This window comes from Danio rerio, chromosome 1, assembly GCF_049306965.1.
Source record: "Danio rerio strain Tuebingen ecotype United States chromosome 1, GRCz12tu, whole genome shotgun sequence".
In the NCBI taxonomy this organism is placed as follows: domain Eukaryota; kingdom Metazoa; phylum Chordata; class Actinopteri; order Cypriniformes; family Danionidae; genus Danio; species Danio rerio.
Genome location: NC_133176.1, coordinates 59,768,279 through 59,786,686, shown reverse-complemented (window position 1 = coordinate 59,786,686; position 18,408 = coordinate 59,768,279). Strand labels below are relative to the sequence as shown.

The window sequence follows — 18,408 nt, the reverse complement described above, 5'->3', positions numbered from 1 at the left end:
AAACAAAAGAAGAAATTACCTCAAATTATCAATCAAGCAAATAAGATAACTGGTTACAAGCAACATTCGCTACATATTTTATTTGACTCCTTTATGGAAAAAACAGTAATTGTGATTTTTAAAGATAGTCCACAACACATCCCCTTCACTCAGTGTTACCACCAGGACGCAGGCTTAAAATTCCTAGAGCCCGAAGAGATGCTTATAAAAAGTCATTTGTCCCAATAGCCGTTGTTGTCCTGAATCAGATTACTGTTTGATGTGAAGGGGCTGGTCGTAAAGAATCATCTGCAGTAATGTGTATGGGGCTAATATAGTTTTTAATGTGTTGCGGAGTATTATTATTATCTGATTGTCGTGTGCTTGTAGTTATGGTGCAAGAAAGACACATGTCCATTCTGTGCCAAGCAGAACGGACAAAGATTAAACAAAAGATTAAACAAACAAACAAATGGTTTTCAGAAGCAGTGCTTACTGTCATTTGACTCGGGTATAAATGGTTACTATGATGCATGTGGTAATAATTAATACATTCTGAAAGCCAGCCTACCCAACTGTCAAACCTACCTTCTTCAGGTGTTTGGGGGTGTAGTTGTGAATAATGGCCTTGATTTCCACTTGTTCACCTCGTACAGCTGAGTAAGGCACTTTGAGGTCAATGAAAAAACTCTTAAAAACGACGATCTCCTCAGGTTCTGCCACACAGATGCCTTTAGGGAGGAAGAAACCCACACAGCAAGGTTTTAAAGCAGTTGCTCCTGTATAATTATGGTGGCTTTTTTCAGAATGCGTATTCTGGGTTTGCAGAATCACGTTACCGTGTGTTGGTGAGAGGCTGATTGCCAAGATCTGCCAGGTAGTAATAGAGTCTTTCAGGTACGTCACTTTGTTCTTGCTTGGTTTTGAACTAGGTAATTAGAAAGATACAAAATGTTTTGTTGTGTTAACTGCTCAAATCAAATGAGATCATGTGGATTATTTGCTTTTATATGCCAGAGGTCATGTTTGATGGCTCAGTTTACAGTCTAAAAGTCTTCTTTTACCCACCATTTGTCACAGAGATCAAACTCCTCCCAAAGCCAGCTCTCAGGAAACTGCTTGCGTGATGTAATGTCATCATAGTCTTCATAATCCTCTTCATAAGTCTCTTCATCATCTTCTGTAATGATAAATGTCAGAATATACTAAAGGCACACAGTAGATTAGATTGTAAAGCATTGTTAAGCTACAAGCAGAGCCAGACACAATCTATATTTTTTGCTATTTCTTCTAGGGCTGGGTGATATAGGAAAAAAAAATTATATTTCAAAATGGTCAACATTTTTATGAATTTCGATATATACAGTTAAAGTCAGAATTATTAGCCCCTCTATGATTTTTTTTTTTGATTGTTTTTTAAATATTTCCCAATTGATGTTTAACAGAGAAAGGGAATTTTCACAGTATGTCTGATAATATTTTTCTTCTGGAGAAAGTCTTATTTGCTTTTTTTCGGCTAAAACAAAAGCAGTTTTTAATTTTTTAAACTCCATTTTAAACTCAAGCTGTATTTATTTCTGATCGTCTATTGATCAAACCATCCTTATACAATAACCTGCCTAGGTAACCTAATTAACCCAGTTAAGCCTTTAAATGTCCCTTTAAGTTGTATAGAAGTGTCTTAAAGTAGTATCTAGTCAAATGTTTTTTGCTGTCAGTTAATAGAATTTCAGAAAAAATTCAGTTAATAGAAATGATATTGGGTAAAGAAATAAACAGGGAGGCTAATAATTCGGGAGGGGCTAAAAGTTTTGACTTCAGCAGCATGGTTTCCGCTACATTCCCTCTTCCGTGGCGGGGCGCCTCACCAAAATTCATCCCACCACGGCTACATTACAGCTTCTTATTCAAAATATTGGATCTTTTTTTAAATAGCGGGTAATGCGCACCGAAAACGTATGAAAAGGTAAGTGAATTATAACAGCGCAAACTTTTCTGTGACCGTAGTAGTGCTGTGCGTTCTGTTTAACCCTTTAAGACGACGTTCTGACAGACTGACTGACAGGTGCGTGATGCGTGAGACCAGCAAACACAACGTAGCTCTCAGTTATGATGAACACAGTTTCCATAATTATACTTTATTTATAGATAAAGGTCTATGGCTTTGCGTATAATGACTTTATCTACTTGGAGTTTATAGCCGTTTCACTTTACTTCAGGATGCATTAATGCCACGGTCCGCTTCGCAACTCTATCAGTGACATTCATAAATATTCCTAGCAAGTCTAATAAATGTTGGAGACATACTCGGTACATAAACGTACTAAATAACACTTCAGCCCTGTTTATTTGGGGGCGCGCTAGAAAATCTGCACTCGTGCAGCATATATTTGAGGGCGCACAAGAAGTTTTGTGCACGAACAGAGGAAACTTAAGCAGAGATTGACATGCTCGTAGGCTATTACATTAATGCGATTTCAACTTAATACTGCGCCCACGACATTTGTTAATGAAATATTGCCACATGTAGTGGTAGATCTGTGTAAAATGCCCAACAGAGTCTGCCGCCACAGCTGGAAAAAAATCCTGGAGGAAACACTGAACAGTATCTCAATATGTTTGCATTTGCTTTTAAATAATAGAAAACATGTTTTTTTTCTGCCCCTAATAAAAACTTTGTAGAACAGCTACTGTTGCAGAGGAAAAGCAAACAAAATGTTTAGTACAAATTTAAGCAGTTGATCAATAATATAGAGCAAGTGTTCACACACTGCTTTTAATTAGATGAACATGTATTTGTAACTGAAGTTGTGCTAAACAAATACAAGCTAACTGTACCGTACCCCATTTTGGGTGCCCTTTACGAAATGCACAGACTCACAGATAAATGCTATTGGTTTATAGGGAAACTTCACCAAACCTTGTCGCTTTTTGTGACAAACAGCCACATGACAAGATGAAGAACATAGTCTGCTGTGTGCCTATTGGTCTTTCCGAAGCCGTCTAAAAGCATGTGGAAAGCCAGAGTGGTTTCGCTTTCTCTATTTGCACGTGCTTGCTTCATGTCTTCAATTAAAATAATAATCTAGAGCCTATGATCGTATCTTTTGCAAGACTAGGTATTTTTTTTTGCACAGAATCTGGTAAAAAATAAAAATAAAAATCTGCAGATTTATCTATAGTTACTGAAAACTTAAAAAAAAGATGTTTTTACATATGCAAGTCCAATTACAGTTGATCCCACTTAGTGAGGTTTATTCATAAACTAATTTCGAGAGGATCACGTGCTTATGATTTATCACGGCCGGTCCCGTATTTTGCTAATCACTAGCTCGAGGATCCCTTGAGCTCGGGGCTCTCTCCCGGGACAGCATGCCAAACAAGCTTTTTATAAATCATCAGCTAAGTGTGAACTCTTAAAAAAAAATTAATCTCAGTAAAAACAGCTCATCTTTTGTGCAAAGTGAAAGTGTAAAATACTGTATTTTTCTGTGACGCACTATCAAGATATCTTAATCCGAGAAGATACTTACTACGAGCCAGAATCAGCTCCTCCTCTTCAGTCTCTTTGTGGTTTTTCACCTCTTTGCAGCAGTGCAAGAAGGCCTTGACACACTCTTCTCCATCTATGACGTATGATGCTCGCCGTTCACATGTGTAGCCAATTCTGTTATTCCTCATCCCGTCATAGCAGCATGGCCGGATTTTTTCAGTGTATTGGCCAGCTGAAAAGACAACATTAGTGCATAACACTGAGATAACTACAAGGGTGAGGATAGATTTCTCTAAAAAGTGGACCGAGTCCAATTAAGAGAAAGGTTCAGGATAACACTAAAGCCAAGAACAACCTCTCTTATTTGAATCCTGGACAGAAATAAACAAATGGCATGTTTGTGTATTTTATCCTGAAATTTGTCTTATGTGACTTGTTTGTATACTGATTTAACTTTGCAAATAAAACAAAAGATCAGATTGGTGCTTTCAGTCCAATCAGAATAAAGACCAGCCTCTTACCGAGAGTTGTAGTGATTGTCTGAAGACTCTCAGATCTCCGTTTTCTCTTTGGAGGGGCAGGACACTTGGGCTCTAGAGGACAATTCATTGGATTGAATTAGGTTATTGTGAAAACAAATTATGTTTAAATAATCCAAGAGATTTTATAAAACCAATAAAAAATGATTTAAACAAGGTTAGCAAACTGTCTGTCTTTCTGTCTGATCTCTCAGGGACATTTCACAGGGTAAAATATCTAGACCAAATCTTTGCACCTTCTGCCGCCACAGAATCATCTTAACTGTAAAGCACCAGGTTTTCCTCTTATCCTATGTGACATAGGGATCAAAGCTGTTTTGTTTTGGTGGCTTAAGTCTTACATCACATTAGATACTCCGAAGAAGAGAACTTCATCTCAAGAACAAACCTATCAGTTACAATTTAACTCAGCAATTTGGGTTTAAAAGGAAGGGCCATGGAAGGAATCTGGGGGTTAGAGGTTGATGTCCATTGTCATTGTTTTTTGAGATGTTTTTCCAGATTAAAACCCAAGCGATTTTCACTGGCGTCAAGCAGAAGAGTATGCAAAATCACTCCTTGACGTTAGATGGCGCTATACAACTTGAAGCTTCTGACACCCGCTTGTAACACAGAAGAAGAAGAGAGAAAGTTTACACGCTTGTTGTTAAAGTTACTGGCAATTCGAACCATAGATATGTACACTAGATGTCGTCTGGCCTATTGTTGTCTATTGGAAGTAATGCGTCAATAGCGCCGCCATCTTGCTACAGGGTAGCGCTCCTTTGAAATGAATGTGGGACCAAGGTACAGTGGAGGACTGTGGCCATCCAAAGCCAGAGATATACACATATACACATATATCTATGATCGGGAGTTTTCCTGGATGTTAGTATGCAATTTTTTTTCTAGTTACAAAAACTATAATTTTACATCACTTTTCTACATTGATGGATCAGTGACCGCACGGGCATTCCTGACAAAAAGCTTGTGTTTGTGTGTACAGAAATGTACTATCCACCCTCCCTGTTAAATCTGATCTAATCCGTGTCCTGACACACACCTCCTCTCCTGCTTTCACTTCTCATACTGACGGAGAGAGCGATTCGTTTGTGAATGAATCCCCCGAACAACTCTTTCACTAACGTTAGCAGACAATAATAAGTTTCTGGCAGCGCAGCATCTCGTTGTCATATTTCTTTTGCATTGTTTGCTGATTTTATTCAACAAAACTAGCATAAGCCGATTGTTTGGTGCAAGTTGGAGCTGCTTTGCCGTATTGTGAATGCAGTAAGTGACTATTATCATCAATAATGTAACCTGATTAGCACAAAAGATCAGAAAATACAAAAACAGAAAAAAACTTAATATTACCTATAAAATGTTCTGCCTTTGTGCTTTGTTTTCTTTGTTTGCTTGTTACTACACCCGTAGACAGTGCTAAATTCCCGCATCTTCAAGTAATAACACTGTCTTGACTAGTGCGGTTGAATGACATTTGTCCTGGGAGCTATTGACGCATGTTCAGGGTCCCTATGCGATATCTAGTGTATATATCTATGGATTCGAACAAGCATGGATGGTTCAAGTTGCAGCTCCAGCTCTAGCAAAGAAAGAAATTATTATTGTTCACCAGTGCAATAAGCAGCTCCGCGTTCATATCTTCTCTGGGCATCTTCTTCAATGTGCGCTCGCATTGGCAGTTTTGCGCTTGAGCGCCTCCAAGTTTTGTTTACTGTAACTTCAGCAGCTCTGCACGTGAACAAAAGTGCAAATCTGAAAAAAATGAGCATGAGGAGTTTCTTAATTGTGCTTTTACGCCTGGCAAATTTGCGCATGTGTGTGCACAATATCATTGGCGCCCTTTATTAAGTCACGAGGCATAAAATGTCAATGGAAACGCGAGCAAAAAGCGTCCCGGTGTGCAAGGGTCTTTAGGTTTTCTACCTTCATTTGAAAAGTTGCTTGATCTCATAGGTTTGCATTTCACAACATCAGAAATATCAAACTTTTCTGCAAGAGTATACAGAACAGCTCTTTGTCCAAGCACTTGTCATTTAAAAATTGGACAAATGCTTTACTTTATTAACCCCCTACAAAACGGCAAAAGGTTTAGTCTTCAACCAAACCAAGGTTTCACCTTCAGTCAGCCATGTTATACCCCTCAATGCAGTCAGAATCACAGTCAAGGCCCAGACAAAACAACAGCAGTGCTCTGTAGGTGGATGTTATAGGCAAGGCGTCTAAGCCACTACAGATGAGTCAGATTTTGGCTACTAGTCTCATTTACAGTCAGCCAAAGAGGATCCACATTACATGCCTACTGATCTCAACTACTTGCTCCCAGTGGCAGCCAGAATCATATTTAGGATTTGATAATGTCTTTGAATTTTGCCACTGGGCGTATTGCAATTATCTATCATTCAGGCAAAGTGACTAAACCTCTACAGGTAATTCAGAAACAACTATCAAGAAGTTTATTCTTCAATCAGCCAAAAAAAGATCCACATTATATCCCCTGCCCACTTAACCACTGGCTCCCAGTGGCAGCCTTAATTATATTTTAGCTTTATTCTTGGGTTTTTCAGCAAAAGTAGTTAAGCCTCACGTTGGATCCAGTAACTGGCAGCAGGACTGGCCTTCAATGGAGACACGTCAGTCCACTTGCTGTCACCACTCAGTTTTGGTTCTACTGACTACTTGTCAGTCCAGAGTTGTGCCACAGAATATTGCTGACGGAATTCAATGTTTTTCACTTAATAAAACTAATATAATCATTAGCTGAGAATAATGGGGGAACCTGTTCTTGTATTGGTTCCTCCTGCAGGGTCGGACTCAAACATCAAACCAGCGTCACTGAAAACCCCCATACTGTCTTTTCCACCTCCTCCCGTACAGCCAGTATCATGCTTCTCAATGACATCCCAGATCTAGAGGGAGGAAAACCATACATTTTTGGTCAGGAATAGTCATCAAGTGTTTTCACTATGATGTCCAAAGACCGTTCACCTTCGACTGAGTGAGTCTGTTCTTGTTAAGGACTTGCACAGCCTTGTCAACCACCACCAGACCAACTCGGGCTCCAAAATCTCCACTTATTTGCAGATTGACTTCATTTCCTGTTTCATAGAATTTCTGCTTTTCTGTCACCTCGACCTTGAGCTTAAATTGAAAGATAATGTGTCAGAAATACAGACTTGGCACATCAAACATTTCTTGTGATAGTTGACCCACCTTTCCCATGCATGTGTCCTTCACATCGACCCAGACTGAATCAGACACCACCTCATCTTTGCCCACATGGTAATAAGCCACGAAGCGGAAGGACGGCACCATGTCTTTGGTCACAGGTAGAGACAGAGAGACTAGAGTTTGTCCTTGCCTCTTAAACCTTTCTGCTAGAACAATCTGACCTTTACTCAAGATCTAAAAAAGAGGTAGAAAAATCAACACCATTAGTCAAACTCAAACCGTTTCAATTAATAGAAGTGAGGGGAAAAGGATAACCTTAATTATTACCATGTAAGTGAAATCTTGATCTTTGACTCCTGGACTTTCTCCAGTGTTCAGATAAACTGTCATTTGATCACCAATCTCAAACTCTGCTGACTCAATGTTGATATGCAGGTAATTTTTGGAGCCAAGATTGGTTTTGTAGGCCTGAGCAATCATTGTCTTATCCGCCTGCTGCTCATTGGCCAATTCAGGATCTCTGGTCGTTGCCTGTAAAAAAAGACAAATATTTATTTTTGATGTGATGTGTACAGTATTTGCTATTGGCTTGTTAAACGTCTGTTAAGTAATACATTTTGCACTACAACTGTCTAAACATCAGTACAGATGAGACGGCAAGTCTTACAGTGATCTTCAATGTAGAGACTCCTGCCTTAGTGTTGACTGTCACTTTCGCAATGCCATTGGCTTTGGTTTTACTGTTGACTCCTCCTACTCCATCAACCAGCACCTCCACTTCCACATCTTCTGCAGGCGTCTCATCAGGATTTGTAACATAAACCTTTTTTTAGAACCCAGAGAAGAAAATGGTGAAACATCAGTTCTGGGAGATTTGAAATGTTATTTTAAATGGCATTTATGTTAAGTGCTTAAGTTCATTTATGAGCATTGTCGTGATTGTCGCTTTTGTGCACGAGCACTGATTTGCCTCAAATTTCAGTCATTTATTCCCGAACCTGTCGATGATTGAAAATCAGGGCTAAATCATGCAGTGATGTAAACTCAGCATTATATTATGGCAGTGTAAGGGCATCCGCTGTGTAAAACGTGTTGGACGGGTTGGCGGTTCATTCTGCTGTGGCGACCCCTGGTTGATAGAGGGACTAAGCTAAAAAGAAAATTAATGAATAAAGGAATAAATGTATTTGTGAATATTTTTTGTTCCTCTTTTAAAATGTTTAGGTAGTGTTTGTTTTATGGATCATTTGTGTTTTGAAGCCAAACTTTGTTTTATTTGACAGCGAGGACCACAATGGAAACAAGCCCAAGGCTTTATGGTGTTTTTATCCTCGACAGGGATACTTGTATTTTTGTACAGATCTATAAATCTGTCAAGTAAAAATTCTGTTCAATTCAGGGAACAGCAAATATGGCATGTTTTACCAGAAAAGCCAGACTGAGAATTTAATGTGTTGGGTAAAATATGTCATACCGAGACACCCAGGGGCATTCCAGGTTTGAAGAACTGTGATGTTCTTTTGTAATGGATGGTGTACGGAGACGTCACAATCTGAATGCCTCTCTTTTCTGCTTCCACCATTTCACTGCCTGAGATACACACTTTTGATTAGCCTCTCACACACAGTCATACACATAAACATACAGTATGTGTCGAGTCTTACCACTTTCGGTTAAAAGGTTGACTGAAACGTAGATTGACTTCCCAACCAGATCTTTTATGTTTTTAAATGTCTTCGTGATCATCTCCCTGGTCAATTCTGCAGTTCCTACTCCATTGAAAACCTAAACACACACACATGCATATGATAAAAAAAAAACACACACAACATGGTTAATTACTGAACCATATAAAAATAGTAAGGATTTAAGACAAAACCAGCACTGCATGCATGTATAGCCGACCGGAAAGTATTCAGAGCGCTTCTCCTTTTTTGGTCAATTTATTTTTCAGCCTTAATGCAAAATAGATTAAATTCATTACTTACCTCAATTATCTACAAGTAATACCTCATAATGAAAACACGAAAGAAGATTGTTTAAACATTTATTTATATTAAAAAAGCATGTACACAATTAATCATCTTTGCTCAGTACTGTTATCTTGTCTGTGTTTTGAGTCTCATTAGCTATGTTTAACTTCATCAGAGGGAAAATTTGAACGCAACAGTCTTAACAAAAGTCTGTACCCTGAATACAATCCTGTCTTAAGCCGCGGTCACATTAGAGTTTGAGCATGCGAAATTCTGTCATACTGTCATCTGCAAAAAGAGGCAGGATTAAACAAGATGATTAGACATTAAAACGTGAGCGATTGGTCCTAGTTTTAAATTTCTGTCTGGAGAGGTCATGTTTTGATCTTCGATTGGTCTCTCCGCAGTCACGTAATGCGATTTCTCAGATCAGAGTTCACCAAGCTTGAACTTTCTGATGCAGCGAACAGCGAAATTTGTCACACTAGCTTGCGTTTCCGGACTGACGCATTCGCAAACATTTGAATAGAAGTCTAGGGGGAGAAAAGTGCAACCTTAAGTGTGGTTTATTTATAAACTAATTTTGAGAGGATCACGTGCCTATGATCAACACAACTGGCAACTTATTAGTTCCGTAATCTGCCCCCCCCCCACCCCTACTTCTCAGCTTTAGTTCAGATAGGCAGACAAAGTAGCCCAGTGGCTAGCACTGTTGCCTAACAACAAGAACACAGCTGGTCCAACCAGGGGCTAGTTGGAATTTCTGTGCGGAGTTTCTATGTTCTTCGCGTTTTTGCTTGGGTTTTTCCCGGATTCCCCGGTTTCCTCCCACTGCCCAAAAGCAAACACCATAGCCAATCGACTAAACCAAATTATCACCCAAGACAACCTTAATTTACACTTCTCACACGTCGACAAGCAGGGGAGTTCTCGAGACCTACCTGAGCTCGAACACCCCTCTCGCCCTTTTAACGGGAGGGAGCCCCAGACTCAAGGATATTACGAGCTCAGGGCTCTCTTCCGCGACAGCATGAAAATGGTGCTTTAGTGATAATCACCTAAGTGTGAACTCTTGTATGATAATTGCTTGGACTTCATGGCTTGGTTTGTGCTCTGACATGTGCTGGGACCTTTAATATACTGGTGTGTGCCTTTCTGGATCATGTCCACTCAACTGAATTTAGCATAGGTATACTCTAATCAAACTGTAGAATCAGTGGAAACAGGAGCACCTGAGCAAAATGTTATACCATGACATAGATTTAATAATTATGTACATGTGATTGCTTCGTTTTTATTTTTTATGAATTTGCATTGATTTTAATCATATTTTCACACTTATTATCGGTATTGTTTGTAGAATTTTTGAAGAAAATAATATATTTAATCCACTTTGGAATAAGGCCTTCACATAAAATAAGGAAATAGTGTTGTGATGCTGCAGATATACTGATGCACTGTACAGGGTTCATACAGTCATGGGAAACCTGGAAAAGTTTTGCCATGGCATTTTCCAGACCCGGAAAAGTTTTGGAAAAGTCATGGAAAAAAGATATCTGAATATTTGATTATAGGTTTGTTGTCTTTACTTCTTTTCTGTCTTTAGCCAATCCCATCCTCTCACATTATTAATACGGTGTGAGCATTATCTAAATCACTTTTGCATAAATATATTGAAATTAAATAGATTGTTGAGTGTTTTACGATATGCTGTAATAAACTCGAGAATGCGTTGTTTTCCTTTTACCTGGCATATGTAGACATTGCATGAAACATTAGGTCATAAAAATTTACTTGAAAGTCTTGGAAAAATCATGGAAAAGTCACAGAATTTTGGTAGTTAAAATGTGTATGAGCCCTGGCTGTATTAAATTACTCTTATAACATTTCTCAATGTACATTAAGTCATTTATACCGAACATTTACTGTACTAAGTGGGGACAATGTCTTTTTAATCCCAACATAAAATGTTTATCGTCTCTCACCTGAACTTTTTGAAGAGAGTTCACAATACTTGTTTTCATCGCGCCGTCCATCACACCAAACACTACAAACGCATTTCCATCCATCTTCTTTCCAAACAGATACCTATGAAAACATATGCAGTTACTGCTGTAAAAACTGAATGATGACGTTAATGTTAATATTTCCACTGTCACAATTTCCAGCTGGAACGCCAACAAATCCATCCTGCTCCACTGAATCACACCCAGACTCCATTACCCATTACCCTTTGCATTGATCACCTCCACCGCTGACACGCATCATCTGGAATATTTAAGACTCTTTCTGTTAGGGCTGCTCGATTTTGGGAAAAATTATAATCAGGATTATTTTGGTCATAATTGTAATCACGATTATTCAAAACGATTACTGTTAAAGTCAAAATTATTAGCGCTCCTGAGAATTTTTTTTAAATAAATATTTTAAAAATGATGTTTAACAGAGCAAGGAATTTTAACTGTATTTCCTTTAATATTTTTTCTTCTGGAGAAAGGCTTTTGGCTGGAATAAAAGCAGGTTTAAATATTTTGAAACCCATTTTAAAGTCTATATTATTAGCCCCCTTAAGCAATATATTTTTTGATTGTCTGCAGAAGAAACTACTGTTATACAATGACCTGTCTAATAACACTAATTAAGCGTTTAAATCGCAGTTTGAATCTGAATGCATGCATTTTGAAAAACATTTAGTCAAATATTATGTGCTGTCATCATGACCAAGATTAAATAAATCAGTTATTAGAAATGAGTTATTAAAACTATTATATTTAGAAATCTTCTTTCCATTAAACAGAAATTGGGGGGGGAAATGGTTGCTAATATTCAGGACGGCTAATAATTCTGACTTGAACTGTACATATAGTTATTTTCCACCCTGTAAAGGAAAGATAAATAAATACAACAGAATAAAAATATAAAACAAACTGTGCTTTAAGCATATTCCCTTTAAGAAAAACATTTTAGCTACAAAAGTCCTTCAGTCAAGAGCAGAGAGGCATGTTCTTCATTTGCTGTTTAATTAATAATCATAAAAACAGGCGGCAGCAGGACTATCGCGCGCTGTCTCTTTAATGGTTTCTCTTTCGCGTGTCTTTTGATTCTCAACTTGTTTGTTTATTACACAAATGAGGGTTAATACGAATAATCACTAAACACCAAGTTTTGACACCTATTTGACCATTAAAGCGCTCACGTTTAGATGACTTAAGATGTGTGCGAACTCCTTGTCTCAGTGTGCGAGTGAGACCGAATGCTGACTGCATGCTTCTGTTCTGTGTGTGCGCGGCACACAGAATCATGCGGTCTTTCGCGCTTTTAAGAGCAACACATGTACAACTGGAAAGAAGGCGGTAAATTATGCAATAAATGTTTATCTCGATTAATGGTTTTTCATAATCGTTAGAAGCCAAAATCGAAATCAGATTTTCGATTAATTGCACAGCCCTACTTTCTGCATCTGAAATCACCTCTATATCATCACTCACTATTCCCTACATCAGTCAACTAATATAGTTGAAAGAATCAATGAAAGTGAGTTAATTGTATTGAATCTCTTTTTAATTGTCTTTTTCTGGTTGATAAATTAAATTGATTTTAAACTTCTTTTTCAGACCCCGCGATTGTTATTTAACACTTAGAAAGCTGTCTATTAGTAATGCAACTAAGTATTATGATTTCTGTCATGTATACAAACACACATTTAATTAAGTAATAATTTATTTTGAAACTTAACACTAACAGGATTCAGCTACGGATGCCTCGTGTGGTCAGACATGGAAATTCATACGATGTGCAAATTATCATGGTGCATTATGGGTATTCTGTAGACGTTGAGTGTTCAAAAAACCTTCGGTTGTGTTTTGATGTGGTTTTTGACTGTAGTTGTGAAGAAATTGTTCAGCGTAGTGATACAGCAAAACCTGCCGGATCTACATTAGCTGTGTGTTTGTCTTAAACTAAAAAATTCAACAGCCTTATAGTATAAATATATACTTGGAATCGATGTGTAAAAGATGAATTTTTATCAAATATATTTGGTCTTACTTGGCTTCCATGTCAACTGTCAGACTGTCGTCCTCGTTGTTCTTTGGTTTGCTGTCTCCCACATAGTAAAAAGATTTACTGGTTTTTAATTTCACTTCAAATGTTGGAAGAACTAAACAAAAGGATACACACAAATAGGTCAACACAATGCTGTATTTTAGTTGATCACATTCTTACAGGACATACGGTTTGTTGACACTCATCTTACCGTATTCTTTAACCTCAAACTCTGCAGTAAACGTCTTCTGAGGGGTGTTTGCATACCGCGTGACCACCTTCCACATCCCCAAACTACAGAAGAAAAACAGTTGTTCACAATTCATTGATTATTTTATAATTTTTACATTTATCATTTTTCGAAATATACCTGCTGCTTATACAATTGTGTTAGTTTTTTCAGCCAAGAGTAGTTTAATCGCACTGGTAATCTCATCTACACTTCTAGGGCTCTATTTTGACGATCCATGCACAATTGCATATTTGCTATTTTATGGGAGGAAAAATCCGCTTTGCACCGTGACCAATGCAGGTCACTTGGTGCACGACTCGCCACCTCTCCCTCTCTCTTTCTCTCTGTCCTGTGATGACAGTCACGCATACGCATTTGTAGGCATAAATAAATAATATTTATTATTTAATACTTTGTTTTTTTATGATGGTATAACAGTATTGAAACTGACACCGTTGCTATTTTTAGATCCCGGGGTATACCATATTACCGTTTTACCGCCCAAGCCTAGTGCATATGGCTCCTAAATAGCATAATAGTCTTAGAAATAGTGGATTTCTATTATTTCAACAGCCTTTTTAAAATAACTTTAACCCATTGAAAAGAAAAGGTGTATAACAGAGTCATAATAAATGAAAATCAAGTTAAAAATCACATTATTTTTTGTTTGTCATTTGTAGTTGACCATTTATGTGCTGTGGGAAAAAGGTGTTTTTAATCCAGCTACCACTGCAAGTATATTTCAAACCCGTGGAAAGCCCTGTGCACTAAGGTGATCTCACGAGGAAATTTAGCTATTTTACGTTTAGTGGCTATTTTGTACAAGTTCAGAATGTAAACTGCAAAAAATGCTTTTCTTACTTAAATGTTTTGTCTTGTTTGTAGTCCAAATATCTAAAAATTCCTAAATCAATGAGAATTTTCTAGACAAGCAAAACATATTGTCTTGTTTTGAAAAATAAAATGCCAATATTAAGTGAGTTTTTCCTTAAAACAAGCAAAATAATCTGCTAATGGGGTAAGCAAAATAATCTTACGTCAAAAGAAAAAACAAGATTATTTTGCTTAACCTCTCATCTGTGTCTGTAATCTTCAGCAGCACGTGTAGCCTCTGTTAGAGAGCAATTCCATCATTCTTAGTTCATAATATATTAGTCCAAAAGGTGATAATAATAATAGATAAACATGGCAGTTTGTTCACGTTTGCTGAAAAAATAATGTTCCGGCTTCTCCTTTTTTTCTGTGCTTCACTCTCGCATTTGTCCTTTTCTTTCCAAATGTGTCACTAACGCGTTTGTCAGCTTCTCACAGGATCGGGTGTCAAAGCACATCAATAATTAAGCGCACGTTATTATCATCAGCTCAAGAAGTTTGTTATTTTAGATATAGACGCGCGGCGAGCGCAAGCTAGAAAGCGAAACTGCTCACGCTTCAGACTGGCTCATGAAAAACAACCAGGCACAGGATAAATTCTGCTCTTCTTTTTGGCTTTGTGGCTGTTCATCAAGATGACCACAAGGTTTGTTTGAGCCTGGATCGACCATGACTCGTTATTATATGTATGTATAATTCCGCTGTAATCTCTCCGCTGTGTATTTTTAACATGGCAGTTCTTTTGTTTACATTCTGGCTTGTTGTGTAAGCGAATGACGTATAACCAATAGTGTTAGGCTGTGCGTCTTGCTCCACCTTTTGGTACCCTTTCTCGTGTTTGATACCCTTTCGAAAGGGTGCCAAGAAAGTGGTACTGTGTGGTTCAGTTCGGTACGCCTTTTGACTTGTACGCCTTTTGCCATAAAAGCATACCAAACCAAACTGTACTGTACTGTACCGTACCACTCAGTGGAAACAGGCCATAAATATAATCCAAAAAAAATCAGATCACATGTTATCTCCCAAATTTTGTCATGTATTTTGTAATCAGTAACTGATTCCTGAATAATCCACCGAACTCTTCAGATACTTTCCTGAATTAAATGTAAATGCAACTCGCAATTCAGTTTGGCCAGTTAACTCTAGTTGAATCGTATTAGTCCCAACAGTGATTTACACACCTAGTAACCTCAGGGATGTTGTAGATCGAAGATTTCACACCTTTTTCTGCAAATATCGTGTCTGATGCTACCGTGATGCCTTGTGGATTCTTAAGAAACACAGAAATCATCATTACAGGCCTGTTCACACAGATAATAAATTGTTTAGCATCCAGTGTTGTCATTTATTACTTCAAATGCTTGTGCTCTTAAGCTGGCTGTCAACGTTTTTTTAGTTATTGTAAACAAAGTCATCTACAGGGAGAGTGAAAGTACATGCAAATATGGACTTTAATCAGTTTTTATGTTAACCTGTGCTTGATTTTTTTTACTGATGGAGTTCTGTTATGAGTGCTGTTACTGTTATAGTTCAACTTCTTACATATTTTGAATGTACTGGTGTCGTTATAGTTTTCATTCTAGGTGTGAAAATAAACACTGTACCGTGATATCCACTGTGATTCCGGGCTTACTGAATGGTTTCAAGTTGGGTGTCATAGAAAAAATCCTGTAATGAACTGCAAAAAAGTCAAAACAAAACTGCAGCATCATATTAAAAATGCAAACCCTGAAATACTGAGAAATGCAAAACCTTAATACTGAAAAATTAAACTTTTGATGCTGAAAATTGCACATCCTCAGTATTGAAAAATGCAAACACTTGATGGTGAAAAAAAAACGATACTGAAAAATGTAAACGCTTGATGGTGAAAAATTAAACTGGAACTAAAAAAATACAAATAAAAATATAGCATAAACGCTTGATGCTGAAAAATAAACAGATGCTGAAAAATGAAAACGCTTGATGCTGAAAAATAAACAGATGCTGAAAAATGAAAACGCTTGATGCTAAAAATTAAACAGATGCTGAAATATGAAAACGCTTGATGCTGAAAAATAAACGGATATGAAAAATGAAAACGCTTGATGCTGAAAAACAAACGGATATGAAAAATGAAAACGCTTGATGCTGAAAAATAAACAGATGCTGAAAAATGAAAACGCTTGATGCTGAAAAATAAACAGATACTGAAAAATAAACAGATGCTGAAAAATGAAAACGCTTGATGCTGAAAAATAAACAGATGCTGAAAAATAAACAGATGCTGAAAAATAAACAGATGCTGAAAAATGAAAACGCTTGATGCTAAAAATTAAACAGATACTGAAATATGAAAACGCTTGATGCTGAAAAACAAACGGATATGAAAAATGAAAACGCTTGATGCTGAAAAACAAACGGATATGAAAAATGAAAACGCTTGATGCTGAAAAACAAACGGATATGAAAAATGAAAACGCTTGATGCTGAAAAATAAACAGATGCTGAAAAATAAACAGATGCTGAAAAATGAAAACGCTTGATGCTAAAAATTAAACAGATACTGAAATATGAAAACGCTTGATGCTGAAAAACAAACGGATATGAAAAATGAAAACGCTTGATGCTGAAAAATAAACAGATACTGAAAAATGAAAACACTTGATGCTGAAAAATAAACAGATGCTGAAAAATAAACAGATGCTGAAAAATGAAAACGCTTGATGCTGAAAAATAAACAGATACTGAAAAATAAACAGATGCTGAAAAATGAAAACGCTTGATGCTGAAAAATAAACAGATACTGAAATATGAAAACGCTTGATGCTGAAAAACAAACGGATATGAAAAATGAAATTGCTTGATGCTGAAAAATAAACAGATACTGAAAAATGAAAACACTTGATGCTGAAAAATAAACAGATGCTGAAAAATGAAAACGCTTGATGCTGAAAAATAAACAGATACTGAAAAATAAACAGATGCTGAAAAATGAAAACGCTTGATGCTGAAAAATAAACAGATGCTGAAAAATGAAAACACTTGATGCTGAAAAATAAACAGATGCTGAAAAATGAAAACACTTGATGCTGAAAAATAAACAGATATGAAAAATGAAAACCCTTGATGCTGAAAAATAAACAGATGCTGATAAATAAATACTGAAAACTGTAAACGCTTAAGGCTGATAAATAAACAGATACTGAAAAATGAAAACGCTTAAGGCTGATAAATAAACAGATACTGAAAAATAAACTGATACTGAAAAATCTAAACGCTTGATGCTGAAAAATGAAGCGTTTAATACTGAAAAATACTCAAAAATGTAAATCTCATAAAATAAAAAATTCACAAATATAAATATATCATGGTTAAATTCATAAATACTTTTGTTTTTAGCACTTTAACTTACCATTGCTGCCAGGCGTGTAGATGGGCTTGTCCGTCTGAACAAACAAATATCCAGACTGAAAAGACACCATGACCACTTTCTCCAGAGTCACGGAGGGAAAGTGAGCTTGCAGATACACATACTGCTTCTTCTCATCATCAGAGAAGTAGTTTCTATCACCAGGGATCTATTGTAACAGAAAAGTATACACTTCTACTATATACAACCCAAAATATCCTAGTGTACATGACCAATATGCATTGCACATATTGTACTCTTATATAAGGGTAAAGTTGACCTGTATATCTGTAAGACTCTGGTATTTTGCTCCGGTTAGAGTCACTGTTTTTTGCATCATCTCCACATTCTTGGCTGGGAAGTTCTTCACAGAGATTCTCACATTAAGGGGTCCTCCAGAATAATCCTGCGCCTCCACAAACACGTTCTCAGAGGAACCCACTCTCAGCAGATTAGGAGCCGACAGCACATATCTGAGGAGATCAAATCAGAGCACTTCCATTTAAATGACTTTAGTGTTTTTCAAATGTACTGAGTAAAAAGCATAACAAAGTGGAAGGGATACAAGTTTTATATAGGCTCAAGCTTCTGCAAAAACAAAATTGATTATGAGAATGTCCATAACTATGGATTGATCTAATCAATTTGGTAAAACTTTACCTGATTTGACCAAGTAGGTCATGTGCTTGAATGAACATCTTATGTTGATCCTG

General features: G+C 37.0%; 3 protein-coding genes across 5 annotated transcripts in view; 2 read left to right on the top strand and 1 right to left on the bottom strand.

Annotated features, from left to right (window-relative positions):
• The window catches only part of dennd1c (DENN domain containing 1C), a 138,374-nt gene that overhangs the window by 30,698 nt on the left and 89,268 nt on the right, over window positions 1–18,408 (top strand). The gene's annotated exons all lie outside the window — the stretch shown is intronic.
• zgc:65894 overlaps window positions 1–18,408 on the top strand; it is a 108,393-nt gene that overhangs the window by 30,698 nt on the left and 59,287 nt on the right. The window lies entirely within an intron of this gene.
• c3a.3 (complement C3a, tandem duplicate 3) overlaps window positions 1–18,408 on the bottom strand; it is a 45,928-nt gene that overhangs the window by 25,511 nt on the left and 2,009 nt on the right. The window contains exons 2-20 of one of the 2 annotated variants that reach the window (NM_001037236.2): window positions 17,976–18,168; window positions 17,699–17,864; window positions 15,909–15,982; window positions 15,486–15,574; window positions 13,411–13,493; window positions 13,203–13,314; window positions 11,141–11,243; window positions 8,847–8,967; window positions 8,657–8,772; window positions 7,850–8,005; window positions 7,510–7,713; window positions 7,225–7,416; window positions 7,000–7,152; window positions 6,791–6,920; window positions 3,994–4,065; window positions 3,513–3,704; window positions 1,048–1,159; window positions 819–907; window positions 568–710 (exon numbers count right to left, since the gene is read on the bottom strand). In NM_001037236.2, the coding sequence (NP_001032313.2) occupies window positions 568–710; window positions 819–907; window positions 1,048–1,159; window positions 3,513–3,704; window positions 3,994–4,065; window positions 6,791–6,920; window positions 7,000–7,152; window positions 7,225–7,416; window positions 7,510–7,713; window positions 7,850–8,005; window positions 8,657–8,772; window positions 8,847–8,967; window positions 11,141–11,243; window positions 13,203–13,314; window positions 13,411–13,493; window positions 15,486–15,574; window positions 15,909–15,982; window positions 17,699–17,864; window positions 17,976–18,168 (2,500 nt within the window). The remainder of the gene's footprint in view (window positions 1–567; window positions 711–818; window positions 908–1,047; window positions 1,160–3,512; window positions 3,705–3,993; window positions 4,066–6,790; window positions 6,921–6,999; window positions 7,153–7,224; window positions 7,417–7,509; window positions 7,714–7,849; window positions 8,006–8,656; window positions 8,773–8,846; window positions 8,968–11,140; window positions 11,244–13,202; window positions 13,315–13,410; window positions 13,494–15,485; window positions 15,575–15,908; window positions 15,983–17,698; window positions 17,865–17,975; window positions 18,169–18,408) is intronic. The other variant, XM_021475507.2, reaches the window with a different exon arrangement.